Source organism: Paramormyrops kingsleyae, chromosome 10 (assembly GCF_048594095.1).
Source record: "Paramormyrops kingsleyae isolate MSU_618 chromosome 10, PKINGS_0.4, whole genome shotgun sequence".
NCBI lineage: Eukaryota > Metazoa > Chordata > Actinopteri > Osteoglossiformes > Mormyridae > Paramormyrops > Paramormyrops kingsleyae.
The window spans coordinates 21,357,401-21,379,827 of NC_132806.1; the positions used below are offsets into that span (position 1 = coordinate 21,357,401).

At 43.2% G+C, this 22,427-nt stretch overlaps 1 protein-coding gene across 4 annotated transcripts in view; it reads left to right on the forward strand.

The window, feature by feature from the left end:
* The first annotated feature begins 209 nt into the window (after positions 1 to 209).
* trpc7b (transient receptor potential cation channel, subfamily C, member 7b) overlaps positions 210 to 22,427 on the forward strand; it is a 37,142-nt gene continuing 14,924 nt past the window's right edge. Inside the window, exons 1-5 of one of the 4 annotated variants that reach the window (XM_023842803.2) lie at positions 210 to 761; positions 10,269 to 11,025; positions 13,723 to 13,905; positions 18,229 to 18,393; positions 20,974 to 21,190. In XM_023842803.2, coding sequence (XP_023698571.1) covers positions 301 to 761; positions 10,269 to 11,025; positions 13,723 to 13,905; positions 18,229 to 18,393; positions 20,974 to 21,190 — 1,783 coding nt within the window. In that variant the 5' untranslated portion in view covers positions 210 to 300. Of the gene's footprint in view, positions 762 to 4,982; positions 5,049 to 5,822; positions 5,912 to 6,103; positions 6,123 to 10,268; positions 11,026 to 13,722; positions 13,906 to 18,228; positions 18,394 to 20,973; positions 21,191 to 22,427 lie in introns of those variants that run through there. The other 3 variants (XM_023842804.2, XM_023842806.2, XM_023842805.2) reach the window with 3 other exon arrangements.

The window sequence follows — 22,427 nt, forward strand, 5'->3', positions numbered from 1 at the left end:
CCCACAAACATGTGACTACAGGTCTGAGTGTGTGTGTGTGTGTGTGTGTGTGTGTGTGTGTGTGTGTGTGTGTGTGTGTGTGTACGTGCGTGCGTGCGTGCGCGGGGGCGTCTGTGTGTTTGATTCAGTTTGAATTCGTGTGCTTGAAGCTGGTTTGCCCGAGCTCATACGACACTTAAGTCCAACCTGTTGCGGCAGTCATGATATGCACCCCGTCTCATATAGTATGCAAGTAATTTTAGCTGTTGTAGTTTTGTTCTCCTTTTATTGTGAATTATAACAACATATGCTAACTTCGTCATGTCTGAGGAAGGAGAGGACAGTGACACTGCCGAACAAGTGCCGGGTCTTGCGGCTGATTCCTGCATGTTTTATCTCTCTCTTGCGCACACGCCTGCCGGCGGGCTCGGGGAGTGGGGATGCGCCCAGAACCCGCAAGGGCCGCCCGGGATCGCCCTTCTTTCCCAGTCTGAGGAGCTCAGCGAAAGCGACGCCTCGCCGCCAAAGTTAATTCAGCGCTTTAAACAGTCAGGTACTTTATTTCGGCAACCACAAAACGTGCAAATAACTATCTCGGAAGGAAAATATGCGGTTTTCTCGGAGCGCGGCGGGAAGCAGCAGCAGATGTTTGGCTTTGAGGAAAACTCCTGCCGGATTCAGGACCAGGGACAGCGATCTTCACGTCAGCAGGACTCCGCGGAGTATGAAAACCACTGTTCGGGCTCTCTAGACTCCTTATACAACCGGGCTTCTCAGCAAGCGTAAGTTCGCACACAAACACGTCTTAAATATATAGCATGAAAAATATTGATTTTTGTGCATCAACCTCTGTTTCATTAAATGCATAATGTAATGAATATTTGGTTTGCGATGTAGAAAATGAGCCGAAAGGCTATTTTACGTGTTGATATGCATTCAGAGAACCTATAGATACACATTATATTTAAAACTTTTGAGTCACATTTTCCATAACTACACTGTACTACACCATTTCCTACAACTCTTTGTTTCCTTTGTCCAAGCCAAGAATTTTGGGGGCCATATTTAGTAAGGCAAATGAAAATGATTAAACTCTTATTAATATAAAAAATACACTTTAACTGGAACTGAGGATCATTTAAACACGTATTTAATTTTGCATTCATATGTTTACTTTTCCCAAGGAGTGTATGTAAAGAACCTTGCAGTTAGCAGAGAATAGGGTAGCTAGGTTTTAAATAGCTCCTGTCGATATATGCAGAACTGTGTACAAAAATGTTCATATATATGTACACACATGTACCCAAGGTGGATAAACATGATGGAATGAAGAACAGTACGTTAAATCATATTTAGACTGCATATAATACATGTATCTGGATGGATGGATGGATGGAAGGATGGATCTTCATTGCTATAAATATGTGAATTAAGACATTAGTAGAATTTCTCAAAGCCTAAGGTGATTTTTTTTTTAATTATTTGGTTCCAAAACCAGATATTAACATAACTTTACAGTGGGAGATTCGTGGAAAGAGAAACACTGGTTTTTATTAATATTTTTCTTAATTATAAACCAGGCATGGGCATCTCAATATTATTTTCCCAGAAGTATATTAAGGCTGTAGCTTTGGTAATCTAGTAATTGTTTTGGAGGAATGAAAAAACAGACCTCTGGCCCATTTGAATCTATACAGATATGGTGTAATATAGAATACTGTTGTCTATAGAAAAACACAGTAGAAGTATTCCATGTGCTTTGAGGTTTTGTATAATATCTGACTACTGGAACTTAGTTTTCAAAGTAGATGCATTGAGATTAATAAATTTCAGACAATAAAGTGAATATCAGCACTCTTATTAGTAGTAAGCAGCATAAAATGTCTTTTCTAAGTTACAAGTCGTAATAAGATCCAGCAGAGGGCAAGCAATTTGGTTCCATATGGGCGAGAAGGATATAAAAACATGTAATTAATTTTACTCAGACTTAAACAGGTGATATGTGCCGCGCAGTGAAAGCAGACATAGGCCAAGCAAAGTTTAGTAATAGAGGGACAGGACACCCTTTTCTGGCTTCTGTCTGGAGAACAGATGGCCCGGATTCCGATCCTAACTCATGAGAACCAATGGCCATCAGATGGGCATGAAGTGCAGATGTCCAGATGTGAACTTCTGGACCACGGACAAGAAATAATCCATTCATTCTGATCAGATGAGTTTTCGGCCCTCGGAGCGAAAACAGCAGCTTCAGTGCTTGTAGATACGCATAAATTATACTCAGCATTGTTCTGAGAAATAAAACCTGCCAGGACTAAGCCGCTCTACGTCAAACTGAATAGTAGGTGACATGTCTTAATTTTACCCATTTGCAGAAATGTCCAAATTTAATAATGACTACCTAAGATGAGACGACAAGCATTTCACCCATGTATTACCTTAACAAGAGCAATATTTGATTTGTATGGGGTAGCTGGAGCCTCAGACTAATAAAGGAATGGCTTTCTTGGTCTTAATAGTTATTATAATCAAAGTCATGCAATTAAAGTCATTATTTTATTTTAGGCTATCTGGTGCTAAAATAGGGACTTTGCACAGCTTATCAGGGTTCAACATGTACAATTTAACCTTTAATAATGATGCTGAGGATTTATTATGTACTCATTCACTGTAGTGTCTTAATTTTGCTGTTTTTCAATAAGACTTGCCGCTGCTCTGTTTGTGTAGCGTGTTTGTTCTTGCGGTGTTGCATAGCTCTCCTCCAGGTGCTTTGGTTTCTTCTTGCAGTCTAAAAACATGCAGTTGTGCAAATTTGAATCTCTTGAATTGCCCGTAGTGTGTGACTCTGTGTGTGTGCATGTGTGTTTGTTTGTGTTTGTCCATGTGTTCTGAAATGCACTGGTGTCCTTTCTAGGGAATTCCCCTGCCTTGTGCCCTATGATTCTTCAGATAGGCTTTGGGCTTATTGTGACTCTGATCTGGATAAAGGGTTAGAAGTTGGAAGAGTTTCCTATCGATGAAACTTTTAATGTGTAAGCCAAGCTGGAGTTCCAAGGATACATACGCTTTGCTGGGGAAGATAATTAGTACTTTAGGCACCCAGCAGTCCTTGAGTACCCTTTCTGTGTGCATCTGGGAGGAATGCCTTTAGAATCTCCTTATACCATCTAGTCTTGTGCCATGATCCAAGCTGTTGAAATCTCAGATTGAATCAGGGGTGTTATGATGATCAGGACAAGGGTTATTCACATGAAGATTCCCCTTGTTGCTTTTTTTGCCTTTATGTATCCAGGCAATTTGTCAAGCAGGAGTCCAAAATAAATCAGAAATGACAACTATATTTAAAGACAGCTGTAGAATATACCCCCCCATCAAGGAAGAAGACTGAGATTTTTCCAGGCTGTGACGACACTGAAATAGTTTTCGGTCATTTCACTCAAGAAATGTATATGGGGTTTAAGTGCAGAGAACCTTGTGTAATTTAACTTGGTGATTCATGCATTTGACATTCAATAATGCTATGGTGACACCGCTGCCCTCTGGCGGGACTTTGCTAATGTGTGCCATTAGACATGCCTACACCGGACATATTATAATGCAAAGTATACATCATTCATGAGTGACGGAATAGGCTGCACAGAAATGTGTGCGACAGACCTTTGAAAGCAGGCTCTGCGAGTTGTTGTACATGAACCAGACTTGGGCTAAAATACGTTTTTGAATGCTTTATGATAGATCCATAACTTCTAAATAATAGCTAATAAATATGTTATTATTTATTTTGAGTGTGTGTGGTGTATGTGGGTGTGTGCGCCAGTCATTCATATGTGTAAGATGCTGACTCTTTGGGCTGCAGAGCCTCACTCTTTCTGCCTTATGCTAAAGCAGCTATGGCTGATGGGGTTCCTATGGAAACAGAGGGGTCAGCTGAGGGGGCCATGACTCTCGGTTTTCTGTATGGGTAAGAGATTCGTTCCAGGGGCAGGGCTTAAAAAAACCCGGAGTGCATAATTTCAGAATTAGAGAGCAGTATACCACCTTAAATTAATGCACCTGTAAATTTAGTTAAAGTACCTGTAAATACACTGACACATTTGCTGAATGCAAAGAAAAACAAATGCAAATGGGGAACATATAAAACAAAACAGCTCAGCTGACAGATTTAAAGACTTTAAGTTTTGTGTCTGCCGTGTTACCTGGTAAGTGTCATTAAATTTGTGTCGTTTGCCTCAGGTAGAACGTTTGTTGGCAAATTGGCCTTCGGAGAATATTGGCATGGAAGAATCCCAGCAGGCTCATCATAAACGTTTGAGAAATTCACTTTCATATCATAGCTAATTGGAATTCAGCTAGGGTTTGCCCCTTTACACATGGAGTACAGCAGTGTTTGTCAGCCCAGTTTTCGGGGACAGCAAAGACAGACCAAGTTTTTGCTCTCTGTCAGATAGACCACGTTTTTGCTCCCTGTCAGACAGTCCACGTTTTTGCTTCCTGTCAGACAGTCCACGTTTTTGCTCCCTGTCAGACAGTCCACGTTTTTGCTTCCTCCCAGCTCCCTACCGGGCTGGGAGGAAGCAAAAACGTGGACTGTCTGTGAGTCCTTAAGGAGCAGGTTAAGAAACACTGATCTGCATAACATAGACACACGCCAGTGTGCCCTGGCAAGAATAGTAGGTTCTATTCTCATAGACTACATGTAAATTAGACCCATGTCTTCTTGAACTTCTTGTGTCTCTGAGGCTAGGGATCTGTGCTGGCAATCGGACAGTCTATTCTGTTGGGCCCTTGAGCAAGGCCTTTAACCTGCAATTGCTTCATCCTGGGTATGACCTTAATCTACATCCAGCCCTGCAAGCAGGTCCTCCAACTTTCAGGAAAAAAATGGGGGTTGTTGGCAGGATTGGAACTCCAACCACCGGAAAATACTTAACACTGCTCCATTCCATTCAGACTAGTGTAGTGCTGTGATATCACACAGTGCACAGCTGCACTTTGGGTTCTTATCCCTGAGGTGGTTTGTTGTATGGTGGGTGCAGCAGTGCGCACTCCTTTCCTTCTTGAACTAAGCTCTGGTGAGTATTTTGTGATAGGAAGCACATTGCAGTTTTGCCTTAAAGCAGTTTTCAGACCGAAGGTGGCAGACGCCGCGCTGCGCTCTGAAACCTATTATTTTCTATGGATTCTGCAGCGCGAGAACGGTTTTGCGCTGCGCCAAGCAAAGCGCAAGTGCAGCGCAAAGGCCGCGCACCGCGGCATAGCTGTCAAGTCTCCCGTTTTGGCCGGCAAACTACCGTATTTTACCCCTCTTACCCGCCGTCCTCCCGTATTAGTATTTTCCCGTAAATCTCCCGTATTATAATATCATTTAAAAAAAAATCATCTGCCTCTCCAAACTGAACTGCCAGTAGCCTCGCGAGAACTGCCACCTGCAGTAGTCTGCAGGTCATTTACAACATTAACCAGGTCATAAATGCGGAGGTTAAAATGGCAATGCTGTGTGGGAAAAACAACGTTACTTTCACCTTCTGTGACGACTTCAACAAGGATACAAAGTCTGCAACAAATCTGTATAATAAGTCATTGGTGAATGCCAGAGTGCCACATGATGAGTGAACATGAGAAATTAAAAGAAAATGTGTAATGAAAATAAAATGTAAATGACAAGTGGTTATTTTAGATTTCTTGTACACCTGTCTTAAAATGTAAGGGATACTGGAGCTTGGTTGGGGTGGTGGGATGGTTCGCTGTGGGTGCCGGAAAATTTCCCTTATTGTCAAATCCAAAACTTGAAAGGTATGCACCGCGGTCAAAGTTGAAGTTTGACGCTGCGCGCTGTGAGCCATTGTCGCGCGACCAACACAAACAAAGCACCGAACCAGGCACAGAAATCGAAGTGGAGGAGAAACTTATATTGTTCCAGTCTGAGTTCTCAGAGGTATATAACTCAAGCTTACTATCTTTTATCGTGCGAAATATACATTGTCGTGACTGGCCGGGGCAACAACGAAATGACAGAAGAGAGTTTTGAAAACCGCGCCGACTTTCACTTTTTGCGCTGAATCCCGTGGCGAGCGCAGGATTTTATTTTTTTTTTTACTTTTTTTTTTTTTAACAAGGGAGAAGCAAATTCTCCATGAAACTCATGGGTATGTCCCCCCTTAAGCAGTTATACAACAGATTATTACAAGGATTTAGCATGTAACGGGGCATTGTGTAGGATTTAGCGTTTCGGTAGTGAGATGATACTCTCTGTAATTCAACTCCCCAAAGGCTGTGATAATAGCCTTCCCTGCACAGCTTTACCCGTGGAAAGTTTCTTATGCAGTTAATGTGTACAAATGTTCCAGTTAATCTGTGTCTGTATGCGCAGGTGCATATGAGTGTGCGAATGCGTGGTTTGGTCTCCAGTGGGAGGAAATACAGGTCAATGTGCCAAAGATGAATATTTTTAAATTTGTGTTTAATATTCAAAGTTGGATGTACTCTTCATCTTCCCAGTTAAAGTGCCAGTCGAGTTAAATTGTGCACATACTACACCTCATTTTGATACTCGGTTCTGAAGCAGAAATGTAATAACAATAATAATTTAATGGGTGGGGTGGGGCGCGGTGGTGCAGTGGTTAGCGCTGCTGCCTCACAGTAAGAAGGTCCTGGATTTGGTCCCATTCGCACACTCTCTCCGTGTTCCAGTGGGTTTTCACCTAAGGCTCCAGTTTTCTCCCACAGTCCAAAAGTGTGCGGGATAGGTTTATTGGCGAGTCTGAATTGGCCCTGTAGTGTGCGTGTGAGTGTGTGCACCCTGTGGTGTGTTAGCGACTGGCCAGGGATGGTTCCCATCTGCCCCCATTGTTCATGGGATAGGCTCCGCGACCCCAGTTGGGATTAAGCAGTTTCAGAAAATGGGTGGATGGATGGATAAATGGAATTTAATGGTGTGTGAGTGTGCCCTGCGATGGGATGGCACCCCATTCTGGGTTGTTCCCTGCCTTGCATCCAAAGCCTTCAAAATGGGCTCTGGACTCCCTGCGACCCTGAATAGGACAAGCCGTTCCAGAAGATGGATGGATGGATGGATAATCCAGTGATAGACTTGAGCATCAAGAATGTGATGGATCTGCAGAAGTTGCTGTGCAGGGATAAGCTCCAAGTGTTATACCACTGATCACTGCTGGCTACTCGTGCAGAAACCACAGACAATCATCTCGCTGGTGGTCAAGTGTTTCCCTTAGCATGCGTTTCATTTCTGATGCTTTAGATGGGTTATCTCCTGGTGATTGTCTCTTTTGTCCTCAAGCACTCCCGTCACTCTGTGTTAACAGCGGTGCGTCTCCCTTTTGAAGACGTGCCGGCAGCGCAACGCAAGTGAGAAGGGTCTCATTGTCACCTGCTCCTCTATTTGTGTAATGAAAGGAAGAATCATTCATGCTTCACAGCCATCAGTTCTTTATTTCCCCACCCCTGGCTGTACGTGTTATGGGGTGGCATGGAGCAGGCAGGGAAAAGGTGATGATTCACTTGTGGCTCCAAGAGACAACAGGGATTTATTGGGGAAACCAAAATGAACGAAACAGGAGTAAACGCTACAAAGGGAACCGGGAAACACCAGGAACATAAATTCAGAAACAAGCCAAGTAACAACACACAGCAACATTAGCACACAATAACTGACTGGGGAAACAAACACATTGGAAAAACTGATAATACTTAAGCTACAAATGAGGCCTCTGGACGACCTCAAACTCCTGACCGGTGGGTGTATAGTCACAGGGCCAAAAGGCTCAACCCACGGAGCTATGCAAAACACACTAGGGCTGAAAGGCAGGGTAGGACAGAACAGACCCGGACAGTATGTTGCCAGTGAATTTGTTTAATCCAGTGTTTTCCATTCCGGTCCTCAGGGACCAACAGACAGTCCACGTTTTTGCTCCCTCCCAGCCCCGAGGGAGCAAAAATGTGGACTGTCTGGTAGGGAGCTCGGAGGGAGCAAAATCAAGGCACCAGCTGGGTCCCCAAGGACCGGATTAGGAAACACTGTTCTAATCTAAATGCACATCTGGAAAGGTTTGTCTAGGTTCATTGGCTTTGTTCTATAGCTTTCACTGCATTTGTTGATTGTTTTGACTGTGCAGCTTAAACCCATATCATCAATTTAGTTAGATGCAATTGGAAGATTTTTTATGCTTTCCCCAGACAGCCTCCCATGTTACCATACCAATATGTAATTGCCACTGTCGGCTGAAGAAAAAAAAATCTTATCTAACCTTAGGCAGAGAGTGCAGGGTGTGGAGAGTGATTTTCTTGCTGAATGCACTGCTGCTGGTATGGAGAGGAAATCCAAATAACCCGTGAGAAGTAATTCCAGCTGCAGTTCTGCTTCGGTGATTAAGCCACCTGTGAGCTTTCCCCTGTGAGACCATACAGCACTGCCTCACCAGTAGTAACGGACACACACTCACAGACACGCACAAACACCGAAACGCATGCACACACCTGCATGGAACTTCTTAATATGATATTCACTTGGTGAAATTATAATTCTGTCCATCAAATAATTCAGTCCACACCAGTGCTGCCCAGGCCATAAATTCTGGCTCTGTAATGACATTCAGTAAAGACTGAACATGGCAGTTCCTAGTTTAATGAAGTAAGAATGCCTGGCCCAACTTTTGAAAGTTGGTCTGGGTCTTTTTGTTAACTTGAACAGAATCGTGCCCGAGCGACAGTTCACAAAGCCATGGCTTTGATGGGATACAGGGTAATTGGCGAGGTTCTGGGTAACCTCTGTGACATGCCATTGAGGGAATCGATTCTTTCATCTGTACACCGCAGGCGTCCCTAAGGTGCCAAGATTGCTGCTTGAAATTGTGCATGATTTGTATTGTAGCATGGAATAACACAGATTTTGTTTATTTGTCAAACTACTAAAAAACCAGAAGAAACCCACACAAACACGGGGAGATCTCCAGACACACAGCTGGAGACTGGAACCAAACCCAAAAGCTGTATGACTTACAGAAGATGAATAAGCAGACTGTCACATTGATTTGTGAAGAACCTATGATCTCTGGCATAGAGATCCATGGGACACTGCAGCTCTGGAAGATGGAAGGGTACCATGTATTTTGCAACCGATCAACACAGAAATACACTGTGTACTGTAAATGACCAAAAACGTGAAGAAATGTAAATTAGCAACATGTAAACCCTTGAGTGCAGAACATCTCTCTGACACACAAAACAGCTTCTTCAGACAGACAGACAGACAGACAGATACATTTTTCACATCTCTAAATAATGGGTTGAAAATAGCACTGGTGCACAGCTACAAATACGGTACAGTACTTTTACCCAATCTTTGGCTTTGTGAAAATTTTGAAAACACATTTTGAAAGCTACTGCTATTTTGTTTGACATGGGGTTCAGAAAGAGAGGGATAATTTAGATGCTTCTGAATGGTTTGTTGTTGGGTCAGATGTAAATTTTTCCTAAAGGGGGCAAAATCCTATTTTGTGGCATATGATAATATGATAGATGTTTATAAAGAGAAAGGAAAATTTGGAAACCAGAGTGAAATGAGCAGAGTAGAGAGGACAGTAGTGCAGTGTGTGACTGTGTTTACTGAAGCTGCAGCAGGGTGACAGTAGTGCAGTGTGTGACACTGCGTACTGAAGCTGCAGCAGGGTGACAGTAGTGCAGGGGGCCATTATCCCACTACAGTGCAGTGGGAATGCTCTAACCATTTCCAGTTCTGCCAGTTTCATCTACGCAGGGCAAGTCTGTACGAAGAAGTCTGCCTTCTGAACACAGAACAGATTTAAGCGCCAGCATCTGCTTGTATTCTGTGAAAATGCAATGGGGGCTTTTGATGAAAAGGCCCAGTTCCTTTACCAACTGAAAACCTGTATTAACTTTGCAGTACAAATCAAGATGTGGAACGGCGCCTAGTTACGCAGCCGTTATCAATTACGGCATTAGAGGAATGGCGATAACCTTCTCTCCTACTGTAATTCTCTGTCTCAGGATGTTTCGGTGTTATTGTTATGAGAAACACTGAAATTCTTAGGCCGCTGTTGCAGGGTTGGGCATCATGGGATAGTACAAGACAGTGCAAGACAAACCAGTACAATAAAATAAGTAATAAAAATGTGCAGTGGAAAATAAGTAAGGATGCAAATAAATGGCAGGTTGAATATCCCCCCCCCCCCCCCCCTTGTTTCTTTTCCCTTCCTTCACCCATTCTTCTCCCCCCTCTTTTCTGCATCCCTCTCCACCCTTTCTGCTCCCCTGTCCAGGGCGGAGGCAGGCAGTGCCAAGGCCATGCACCGGCGTCACACCACCCTACGGGAGAAGGGTCGTCGGCAGGCGGTCCGTGGGCCGGCCTACATGTTCAATGAGCGCGGCACCAGCCTGACCGCTGAGGAGGAGCGCTTCCTGGACGCCGCCGAGTACGGCAACATCCCCGTGGTGCGCAAGATGCTGGAGGAGTCCAAGACACTCAACGTCAACTGTGTGGACTACATGGGCCAGAATGCATTGCAGCTGGCGGTGGCCAATGAGCACCTGGAGGTGACAGAACTGCTGCTGCTAAAGGAGGGCCTGGCCCGTGTGGGCGACGCCCTCCTCCTCGCCATCAGCAAGGGCTATGTACGCATCGTGGAGGCCATCTTGGGCCACCCGGCCTTCGCGGGCGGGCTGGAACGCGAGCTGCACAATGACGACTTCTACGCCTACGATGAGGACGGCACACGCTTCTCGCATGACGTGACTCCGCTGGTGCTGGCTGCGCAGTGCCAGGAGTATGAGATTGTGCACATCCTGCTGGTGAGGGGCGCGCGCATCGAGAAGCCTCACGACTATTTTTGCAAGTGCGCGGAGTGTGGTGCACGACAGCGCCGTGACCCCTTCAGCCACTCGCGCTCCCGCATGAATGCCTACAAGGGCCTGGCCAGCCCCGCCTACCTCGCCCTGTCTAGTGCAGACCCCGTTCTCACCGCCCTGGAGCTCAGCAATGAACTGGCACGGCTTGCTAACATCGAGACCGAGTTCAAGGTAAGGCAATTTTGCCTAGAATCCCTGTAAGATTAATCCTTGGATAGAGCAAATATAAAACCGAATTATTACCAAAATTGAGTCTCTTAGACTCTATATATAATTTTGAGGAAAACATTTGACAACCTACTACACATATGAACGAACAGTCAAAAATCTTTGAAGTCCCTTTTCTCAGTTTGTGTCAGCAGAGTTACTGTGTTTTGCCTTTGTAGGGCAGTACATTGCACTGCAAGGGGTTGCTTACTCTGGCTAATCCACAAGGGGGTCCGTTGACGTTGATCTGATGCATTTAGGCTTCAGGCAGGTTTGCACTGCATGCTCTGTCAGCATTTGCTTGCATGTTAATGTGTCTTGGCAGTTCAATATAGGGCTTCAGACAAGTATCTCAATGAGAATTTGCTTAGGAGGAATGAGGTCACGACAGCTTTCATTTTTATCAGCTGTTGTCCTTGTGTTGCTGGATGGCTGCAAAATTAAATAAGTTCCACAAGGGGCCCATTTAATTGGCTGCAATCAACCTTTATTATGACCTAATTTTTTACATCTCTCTTGTTTTGTTAATGTGGATGGCGTCATTCCTTTTATTCATTCCTGAGGGGTAATAATAGGCATGTGGAGTATAACCCACAACTCTTATGCAGAGGGCTCTCGCTTATGTTTTTTGTGCAGCTTCTAAGGTTACAGTACTGTCCACACGCGCATATTCATATGACTACAGAGCCTCCAAACACACAGGAGTGGCTTTGAGTTGTGAAGCCCCAGAGAACAGGTGCTTGGGACATACAGATGACGACAATCATCACCTGTGCCTTCCCAGATAACATTTCCCAGAGACATTTCCATAATTTCTGTCATTTTAAAGGTGACAATGCCCAGGTTTTGATGCTAACGTGATATAAAGTTATTTAATCCATCAAGGTAGAAAGTATCTATGTCTGTGTCCGTATTTCCAGAACATTCAGAGAGATTTCCCTAAAGGTTTGAGTTTCATCAGACTGCATCGAAGCAGTTTCCAGAACAGTATCACTGAATAAGACACCTGGGCATTTTTGGCCCCTGCTAATTTAATTAAGCAATGAGTGATTTTCAGGCATTAATTAAAAACAGTCACATTTTAATATCCTGTAACCTTCCTTCTTGTTTTGATGAATGTTATTGATCATCAGTTTGGCTGAAGCTTTAGAATCAAGGCAGTCCATTCACTATTGAAGTCCATGGGAGATGTGCGCTAGTTTAAGGACATCTTTAACAGGCGAAGTGCATAGGAGATATGCACTACTTTAGGGAGACCTTAGACAAGTGAAGTCCATTGGAGATGTGCACTAGTTTAAAGAGACCTTTAACAAGTCTATAGAAGATGTGCATTAAGTGAAGCCCATAGGAGATGTGCACCAAATTAACATATAGGAGATTTTGCTGATAGTACTGATAATACACTCAATAATCAACAGCTGAGCTACTCAGTGGTAAACAATTATTAATCATATTAAGCAAAAGTTATTTTTTCTAGGTATTAATTTAAGTTCAGGTTTAAGTTTCAGCTCTTCTCATAATCCAATCAGGTTCATGTCTTTTTTTAATAAAGTGGGGATCTAAAACTTCATTAAGATATAACCTTGCTAACAGTAAAGTCACAAACTAATTTCTTCACTTCCAGCACTTGCGTTTGTACCAACGTTTAAAGTAATTTTGTGGGAAAGTCCCAGTATACAGAACTTCAAGACATTAGTCTGGCCCTTTAGAGGATAAAACTTCTAAAATCTGGGACTGTATGTGTTGATCAGCAGTCTTTTTGAACGCACCGATGCTTTATTATTATTATTATTATTATTATTATTATTATGCTTGGATATTCTAAAACATGGATGTTGCATGGCACTGCTTGCTGTTTTATTAGTCTTTGCTGCACAGAGAGGACTGTGGGGTGACTTAAACCCTGATTCTCACCTTTCACCTGCGTATGAACATACAGCCAGTGCCACAGCTCTGTGGCATGTCCCTAGTTCTCATGATGCTCAATCACTCTGACAGACTTTCATTTCTTAGGGTTACCCTGCCAGCCTGGGAGTTTCTAATTAAAGGAGGGAATCAGGCAGGTGCCAAAGGAGTCGTCCTGTGTGTTTTTTTCATGGACCATGATTGTTTGAGTGATCTTTGCACTCCGCTCTCTAATATCCACAAATCTGCTGTTAGCAGCATTAAAGGTGACAACGGAGCCAACTCTGTCAGCTGTTAACTGTTAATCCCCACTGACTGCTATTTCTGTGACACTGTAGGTATTATTACCCTCTGCTCTCTGCCTCCCACATAAATGCTATTAGTAGCAAATCTGTAACAGTGACAGCAGACCCACCCCTGCATTCTGCCAGCTGGAAATCACAGCAGTGCTCAAAAAAAAAAATGACTGTAGTCATGAGCTGCAAATTTCTCAGCTATAGTCAATCATGATGCTGTGATAGTTCTCTGCAGCTTGGAGCCGCCATCCTGGCTCTACACCCAAACTGTCATGACCCAGTGCAGTTTTACTGTCTCCGTCTCTCTCATCTTTCCCTTTATTCATCTATTTTCTTTAACTCTCATATTCTCCATGTCTCTTGATGTTCCTCCTTCACCCCATCCTTCCTGTTCTCTTCCCTCCCATCATTGACTTCTCTGGCTGCCTCATGTCATTCCTTTTCCTACCCTCATGCACAGAACGATTACCGGAAGCTGTCCATGCAATGCAAGGACTTTTTGGTGGGGGTGCTGGATCTGTGCCGGGACACGGAGGAGGTGGAGGCCATCCTGAATGGGGACGTGGACCAGGCCCCCCTGGGTGATCATCACCGCCCCTGCCTGAGCCGTGTTAAGCTGGCCATCAAGTACGAGGTCAAGAAGGTGAGGGTATTCCCGGCCGTATCTCATGCTGATTAAAGAAGGCTAAGGCTGATTGGAGCTGTCAGAGATCCTGAAGAATGTGTCGAGAAGTGAGGCTGTAATCATACCAGAACTTTATCAATTGACTTTTAAATCAGATCGCCGACCTTGCACTCAAGGATCAAAAAACTGCCATCGAGGAAAGAGTCCTCTGAAGATTCTGGAAGAGGGGACTTTTGGAGCAGGTGATGCCTGCTGTATTTGGGAGATTGGGTCCTGAGAAGAGGGGCCGCCCTTATGGAAGCCGGCACATAAAGCCATGCACTGACCCAAAGAAACTCAACAGGGAGCCGCTATGATGCACAAAACAGGAACAGCAAAACTGCATAATACATCACTGAGCACGGAGAAGGGGATTCCCCACAAGCCCTGCTCTGAATCTTTACAAAACATATTAATGAAGTGTAGAGACAACTGAATGACAGTGTTTCCCAATCCAGTCCTCGGGGACCTGCAGACAATCCATGTTTTTGCTCCCTCCCAGCCCCGAGGCAGCAAAAATGTGGACTGCCTGGCAGGGAGCTCGGAGGGAGCAAAAACGTGGACCGGCTGTGGGTCCCTGAGGACCAGATTGGCAAACACTGGTGTATGACTTTAACATTTCTTCTGAGATTATTCTGAAGTCAAGGAGTATATAATTCCATTTTGAATTGTATCCAGGCATCTCACTGCTTGTTTGACTAGTGATTTCACAAACTCAGCCCCCAATTAATTAAATTGGTGACTGACCATTTAACTTCATTGCCAATGTGGCTAACAATCCATTTAACTGTTTAGTGACTCAAGGAAATCTTGAGGGGAAAAGTCAGCATTTGCTTAAGCGTGTTTAAAGGGCCAGGTATGTAAAGCACAAAGCAGTACTGAGCCTGCATGATTCATCAAATATCACATTAAAAACACTATGTACCCAGTGTTATGGGTGCAGTATGTGCAGTTAGTTGTGTGTGAATGGATGTTTTCACCCTGGTCGTCTTTAGATTTCAGCCTATGCTCTTTATAATGCAAACCATTACTATTTTTCCATTTCTATATAATGAAATCTTTATAGATATGTATCATAGCACATTTAAATGATCGATGCTTTAGATTAAGAAACAGAAACACAATTCCACTAGGTCCTCAGGTTCCTCATTACATGTGAAACCAAGTATTACTTCTGCAAGAGAGAAAAATGAATCTTTCCCTATAGACCAGTGACTCTCATAGGTATTCACTGGTGGTATGAACAAGGTAATTCAGCTTCCATTTAATAAGAGCTACACTGACACCTAAGCCAGTGTATACAGCATCATTTATTAGACAAGCCAAAAAAAACCTTTAGTAAATATGCTGCTAGACATTGTTGTTATTTGTTCTCATACAATTACCCTCAATATCTCGGTTAACTTGGCAATTTCTGCATATAAAAAAACAGCTGAAATTATGGCTCAGATCAGCTGTCCAGCCATGTGCAACCAATGCCTTTGGAATCAACTTTTTTATTAATAACATATTGCAGATAAATCTTCACAGTGACATACTCAGAAACAATCAACCCGTTTGGCCAAAATATACCAATCTAAAAGGGGTGTTGGGGGGGGTGTGGACAGCATGGCAGATTCAGGGGGCCCAGCGCTTTACATGTAAAATTGGACAAGGTCCCCAAGGTGAGAGGGGGTCCAAATTATTAGGTACGCTCCTGATCTGAAAGGTGGACTTAAATCTAACTCCCGGTTTTAAAGTGTACGTTTAATTAAAAGTTTCGCCAGCGCAGCATTTACATACTCAGAAGCTTGTGTACAGTGAAGCTTTAAGGCTGTCTGGTTTCAGCTGAGTGATCCCGATGGATTTAGATGGAGCCCAATCAGTGTGTAATGTATGTAAATATGGTTCGAATTTAAATCTGGTTTTTAATAATTAAGTCAAAAAGGCCCGTGTGAGATTTTAAATAATTCTGACGGCAGCTCTTCAGGACTGGCAGACACGCCGTCAGTAATATTGATTATTCCTACGTCAGACAGGCTGCTCCTTAACACTCTCGCTTAATCTCTTGTCACGTTAATCAAAGGTACATCCTGGGGCTTCATGTAAAGCGATCAAAATACAGCCAGTGATCAAAGTGAGCAGATACCACATTGAATTTGCTTGGACTGCATTTAACTTCCCTATTTTGTATACTGGTGTTTTATGTAAACCTTATTAGTGAGAAGGAAATGAACCCAGCTTTATATACCCTTGTAAAGTAAAATCTGTTTAGTCAAATTATTAGTAAGTTGAGTCCACCATTGGAAAAGAGTTGGCAATTGTTTCTTTTTAGGCAGAAAATGTTAAATGTACATCATGCAGGCAAATTAAGCAAACCTTTGTGAATAATCATCCCACAAAATCCATCCTAGCCCCTATTTAAATACACCAACACCAGTCACAGCAGAACTTAAATCTAAGTATATTTTTCGCTGTCATGGGAGAACCTAAATCTAAGTATATTTTTGCCTGTCACAGCAGAACCTCACTCTAAGTATATTTTTGTCTGCCTTTCAATGTACATACTAACATTTCAAATTCAGAGATATTACCATTTTACCAAATGAAAAGTATTTAAACTTTCCAGGTGATCGTGACCAAAATAAGTGGTTAGAAATCTGTTTAGTCCAATAATTCAGGACTAATTACTCCACTGCATACTGTTACGGGAAAAACTGTATTTCACTGGAGTATAAAAGACTGATACAGTAGGCTCACTTCAGTGTCTATCCTGGTTATATTTATATTAACAACAAACTGCATCTATGACACTCAGGCAGCTGTAAACTATATTTATTGTAATATACAAAAGATGCTTCCAAGCATAGAAGGATTACAACGGTCATCTTTCATGCTCAAAATTGTAACCTTTTTACATCAGAAGTTCCAGGGCTTTCGTGAGGCTCATAGGATTATTGTTCAGATTCCCTGAACAATTATGTCCGCCGTTTCTCTCCATGATCCCTGCGAAGAAACAGAACAGGTAATTGAGCCTGGGATCAATATGGCTCCATGGGTAGCAAGTCATAAGAAAGACACCTTCCTATATCCCGCAAATGGGGGCTTAGAGGGATAGATTCTTCATGTCGGGAAGCGAGAAGGTAGCTGTCCCAAGAGTGGTTGTTTGGTAGAAAGGAAGAGAAGGGAAGGGGAGACTGACCAGGAGAGATTGACATGAGAGAGACACGTGGGTAGGCAACATAAAGCAAGAGAGAGGGAAAAAAACAAGGAGTAACACAGGAGTAACAATCGCGAAGTCAGGGGAGAAAGAAGAAGATGAGACAAAGGAAACAAGACGAAGAGGAGGAAGTCTAGGGAGAGAATAACAGGCAAGATTTTAAGGAGAGATATATAAGGGAGGAAGACAAAATAGCTGTGAGAAGAATGTTAGGAGCAGAGTGAGAAGTGAAGAGAATCTGGGAGCAGCTTAAACTGATACAAGTTAAATATCCATTCGGAGACAGTCGCACAATGTACTCTGGAAATGCTGGGTTTGTTTGGGCTCCTGTTAAGACAGAACTAATTCATTCACTACATGTTTGTTTTGAACATCCAAATGTCTGTTCGTACCCTGCTTTCCTCTTAAAGTGTTTCTGCCTCTCTTCTCTTTGAAAGAAAGTGGAGGTTACTATGGATTATAAAAGGGGTATATGGGAAATAGGGGGCCGCTAAATGGGTTGTAACTGTTCACGTGGGGGCCACAGCACAAGCACGTACTCGTTTTCTGATTCCTAGCCCTCCCTGGAAAAGTGTGGACCTTCATGTCTCTCAAGCTACTGTTAATAATACCTAAATAACAAAATGCTAATAAAGATCAATGATGCTGTTTTTGTTTGTATAGATTAATGAGTTGCTATAGCAGTAATGTGGCGAAAAACAAAAACCTTACAGCTGTCTTTTACAAACGAAAGAAACCAACGCCAGTTATTTTTAATCATCGGCTTTACGTAATTCTTAAGCACTGTTATCTTGTAAAGTCTGTGAATAATAGATTTGTTTCAATATGAAATCAAAGATGATGACCGAACTATTTAATAAAAATGGTTTGCCTCCCCCCTGGTTTGCATATTCCAGAGCCCTGGAATGAATGGCGTGATTATGGGAAAATGATGGAGAGATTTACGTACAGATTAAAACGATGGATTTATGTGCAGATTAAAACAATGAGACAGTGAAGTAAAAATGATCCCCTTTAACCTTTGTGAAAGGGGTTACAAGGGATTAATATGTATGTCTGTCGTCTCCTGTAATAGATGATCCATCCTTCTTCTGTCTCCCCAGTTCGTAGCCCATCCCAACTGCCAGCAGCAGCTTCTCACCATCTGGTATGAGAACCTGTCAGGGCTCCGTCAGCAGTCCATCGGCGTGAAATGCTGGACTGTGCTGGGAGTGACTGTGGGGCTCCCATTCCTGGCCATTGCTTACTGGATCATGCCTTGCAGCAAGGTATGCCTGAACACTGCTGAGTTATGGTGCTCATGATCTGCGCTTTTGTTTTATACTTGCTTTTTAACACTCTCGGTTCTGCTCCGTGCACCAACTCGCTACCTAAACTAGTGGTCAAAATTGTGGAAACACCTAGCGTTTTTTTTGGCATTACCCTTTAAAAATTACTACAGAAATATTCCTGGTAATGCTTTAAAACAATCAAAGAATGTTACAAAAATCGTGCATTAGATGATTGAATTGGTCCCTGTGGGGAAATTCTCTTTTTGCCTCCCTCAGCTTGCTCTTTGTGGGTGACAGCAAGCTGGCCGCAAAGGCCAGCCAGCCATAGCAGCATCCTGGGAGCTGGGGTTTAGGGGCCTTTCTTAAGGAGCTGCAGATGTGCTGAGGCTGGGCACAAACCAGGACCTTCTGATCACAGGCACAGAGGCTTAGCCCACTGAGCAACACACTACCCCCAATAAGTACTTGAAGCAACAGTTGAATAAAGTTCTGCAATCTCTAAAAATTGGAAGTACTTCCACAATTTTGGCCACCAGCGTACATCTTCGCTCTGGTCATGGCTGTGGTTCCGGCCGGTGCACGCCCTGTTCTAGCTGACCTAGCACATACCCCTCACTTCCACGCTCAGGAGGTCAAAAGGAGATTAAAGCGCACAACTGTTGAGTTGGTTGAAGTCTGGTGTGATAACCTTTACTCAAAGGGCTTATTCAGCTGTACGAAGGCTCACGCTGTCCTCTTCCTGGAGGATTATAGTCCTGTCACAAGGCCATGCTCATGGATTTGGGAGACATGACATTTGGCTTAAACCTAAACCATCTGTGTTCAGTTCTCTGCCACTCCGAGCTGCCAGCATTCTTTATTCCAGTGGGGCGATTCCGTTCAGTGAGCAGCTCTCCATACCGCCCATTGTACTGGTGAGTCAGGCAGTTTGTGATGTCGTGAGGCTGTGAGGGCAGCCCCCGTGTGTTTGCTCTGGAAACAGCTCTTGCGTGTATAAATATGAGGCATGGCTCTATATGGGGGGTCAGGAGTGGTTTATGGGGGTCATTGACACTTATATGGCAGCACTGCCTTGTGCTGTTCTTCAGTGTTCACACATCATTAAAGCCCAGACCATAGGTGTCTTTCACAAAAGCTGTTATCAGAATCATCTGAAAACTGCTTTAATGAATCCCGTAACTGAGGCACCATTTTTATTTAATCACTACTTTAATCATTCATTTTTCTTTTTTCCTCATTTCTAAATGAGTTTTAGTGGTCACCAGCAGGTGTGTGTGTGTGTGTGTGTGTGTGTGTGTGTGTGTGTGTGTGAGTGCACGTGTGTGTATGGTCATGTATGTTTAGTCAAGCCAAAACCATGTTTATTAGACCTTAACATGTTAACTTGCCTTAACAGCTTTAAAATACATCAATAACAAACATTATATGATTACACAATTATAATGTTTATTATCATAAAATGTTTCTTATTAAATGTATACTACAGCTGTTAGAGTAGGGAAGGGTGGTAAGGTGTACTTACATGTTCTATGAATGCATTATGAAGGTGCAGTTCATGTGAAGCGTTACCCAATATATTCTATAATCTGCATGTGGCTTTGAATAATTCACTAAAGAAATTCATATTAATTAGTTAACAGTAACAGTAGCCCTCTCTCAAGAGTTACATTTAGGGGATATTTTGGTCACACGTTCTCCATAACCTGTTAAAGTGCAGAAAGCTTGAGTACTACAAGAGCCCCACCCACTTTGGCACATGATAATGAGCAATGAGAACATCCCTTTAAATCAGGGGTGGGGAACCCGATCCAGGGCAGGCCGGTGTGGGTGCAGGTTCTGGGATGGCCTCTCCATGGATCTGGGCCTTCAACCCTGCTTTAAATTTGTAGATACCTCAAACTCCATTTTCAAATCAATCATGTCATGCATGTCCTACAGTTAATAATTTTATTACCTCCAATTTTGCTCCTCGCAGAATGGATCACAGTCCTTCTATTGGGCCTTACCTGCTGATTTTGTGAGATCAGTCTTCAAAAGGTCAGACAGATAATGGGCTTGGTCCTTTCTTCCAGAGCAATGTAGCACCCAATAGAGAAGTCATTAATTCCTTCACTCCAAATCAGCCAATCGTGTTAACGATAAATGCACACTGTGGGCTATAAGTTAATGAAATCTCATCATGCGTGATCTTTAAATCCCCCAATTTAAATGACATTTATTATGGAAAACAAGCCCTCTTTCTTTTCACTAGCATCATACACGCACCCATCTAAATACACAAAATCCCCTCTCATGGAGCCTAACACACACCGATAAACCATCTGGTATATTAATAAACTGAAACAGATGATCTTTATGGTTAAATAACAGGTCACCACGTTGCCAGAATGAAACTCTGTGGTACTTGATGCAGTTGCCTTGTGTTAAACATCTTATTAAAGCATCACCCTGTGAAAATGGGTAAATGTATGATAACATTTGTAATGTCCAGCCAGCCAGTCAATGTTTGTTTGGTTTTTATTAGCATTTTCTGGATTGCATGAAATGAGTCGACTGCGGTTCTCTTGCCCACTGCAGCTTGGTCAGATACTCCGCAGTCCCTTCATGAAGTTTGTGGCCCACGCTGTCTCCTTCACCATCTTCCTGGGCCTTCTGGTGCTCAATGCCTCAGACCGCTTTGAGGGGATCAAGACCCTCCCCAACGAGACCGTCACTGACCACCCCCGGCAGATCTTTCGGGTGAAGACCACTCAGTTCTCCTGGACTGAGATGCTCATCATGAAGTGGGTCCTTGGTGAGCAGGATTTGTTCGGTCTGAGCATGATATTGTCTCATTACATGTAATATGGTCCCTCACATAAAGCATGCTGCATATTGATGTCTTCTAAGTAAGTCGGGTATGTCTGTGTTCACAGACAGTAGAATCTATCCTTTCTTGTGGTGGAAGTACATTCCTGGGCAAAAAAAATAGGCCAAACCCAAATTGCTCAATATTAAGTTTTGACCCATTTTTTTGTGCAGGATTGTAGTTTAAGACATTTCTCGGTGAATAAGGTTTGTCTTCTGTCCTGGTTCGTTTTGTAAGCCTGTGTTTTCCCAGTGCATTTTGGGAAAGATTACGCTCTAGTGAGTAAAATATGATTTCTTTCATAATGCAGATGAAGGTAGTTGTCTTGATAGCCCAGTTGCATTGCAGCACTGTTATAGCAACATGATGGTAAATGTTATATACTGCATAACTACAAACGCGTATTCTGCTTCCACTCTCTGTGTGCGGCTTGCATTTTCTTACCATGTTACCCATGTGACCCTGTCCTGGTTGAGTGGTTATAAGATGACTGGATGGATGAATGCTTATTAGTCAAATTAGCTGCTGTTGGCGACACCCTCAGTTTGAATGAACAAGTATCCCCTGGTGCATTCTGACAACGAGTTTTGAATTTGAAGCAGACAGTGAACCGGAAAATAGTGCAAGATCGATGTGGAAGCAGTTCAGAGAAAGCTTGGAAAGATTTGGGAAGCATCCAGTGGTATCGAGTAACAAAGGAGATAAAGAAGAGAAGGCATCCTCCGCCTGACAGGGAATTACACGATGTCCGACGACTTAAGGGGAATAAGAATCTGGAGTCAATCAAAGTCCTTCACTGGCATTACTTCATGAAAAACCATATCAATCTCTAGATAAGTGTAGAAATGGTTTGTGTGAGCATCAACTGAGCAGCGCCCAGAACTCAACTCGAAGGTTCAGTTGCTTTTGTTTGAGCTAGAATCCAATTACTTTGCCACATTGTGACTTTTTAATGTCTGCCATACTTTCTGTCCTTCTCTGAGAATTGGGTTTCGAAACAGGGGAGGGTGGGTACAAGTCATTCTCCTTCTCAGTGACACAGGTAGCAAAAAGGGGGGGTGGGGGGCAACCCTGCTGTGCTCTTTGAAGTTCCAGTAATTGTGCAAAGAATGAAACTGATTAGAGGCATTTTTTAATGAGCAATTATCTGCTGTGTTTGAAGAGTCTTAAGGAGGCTGTGTTA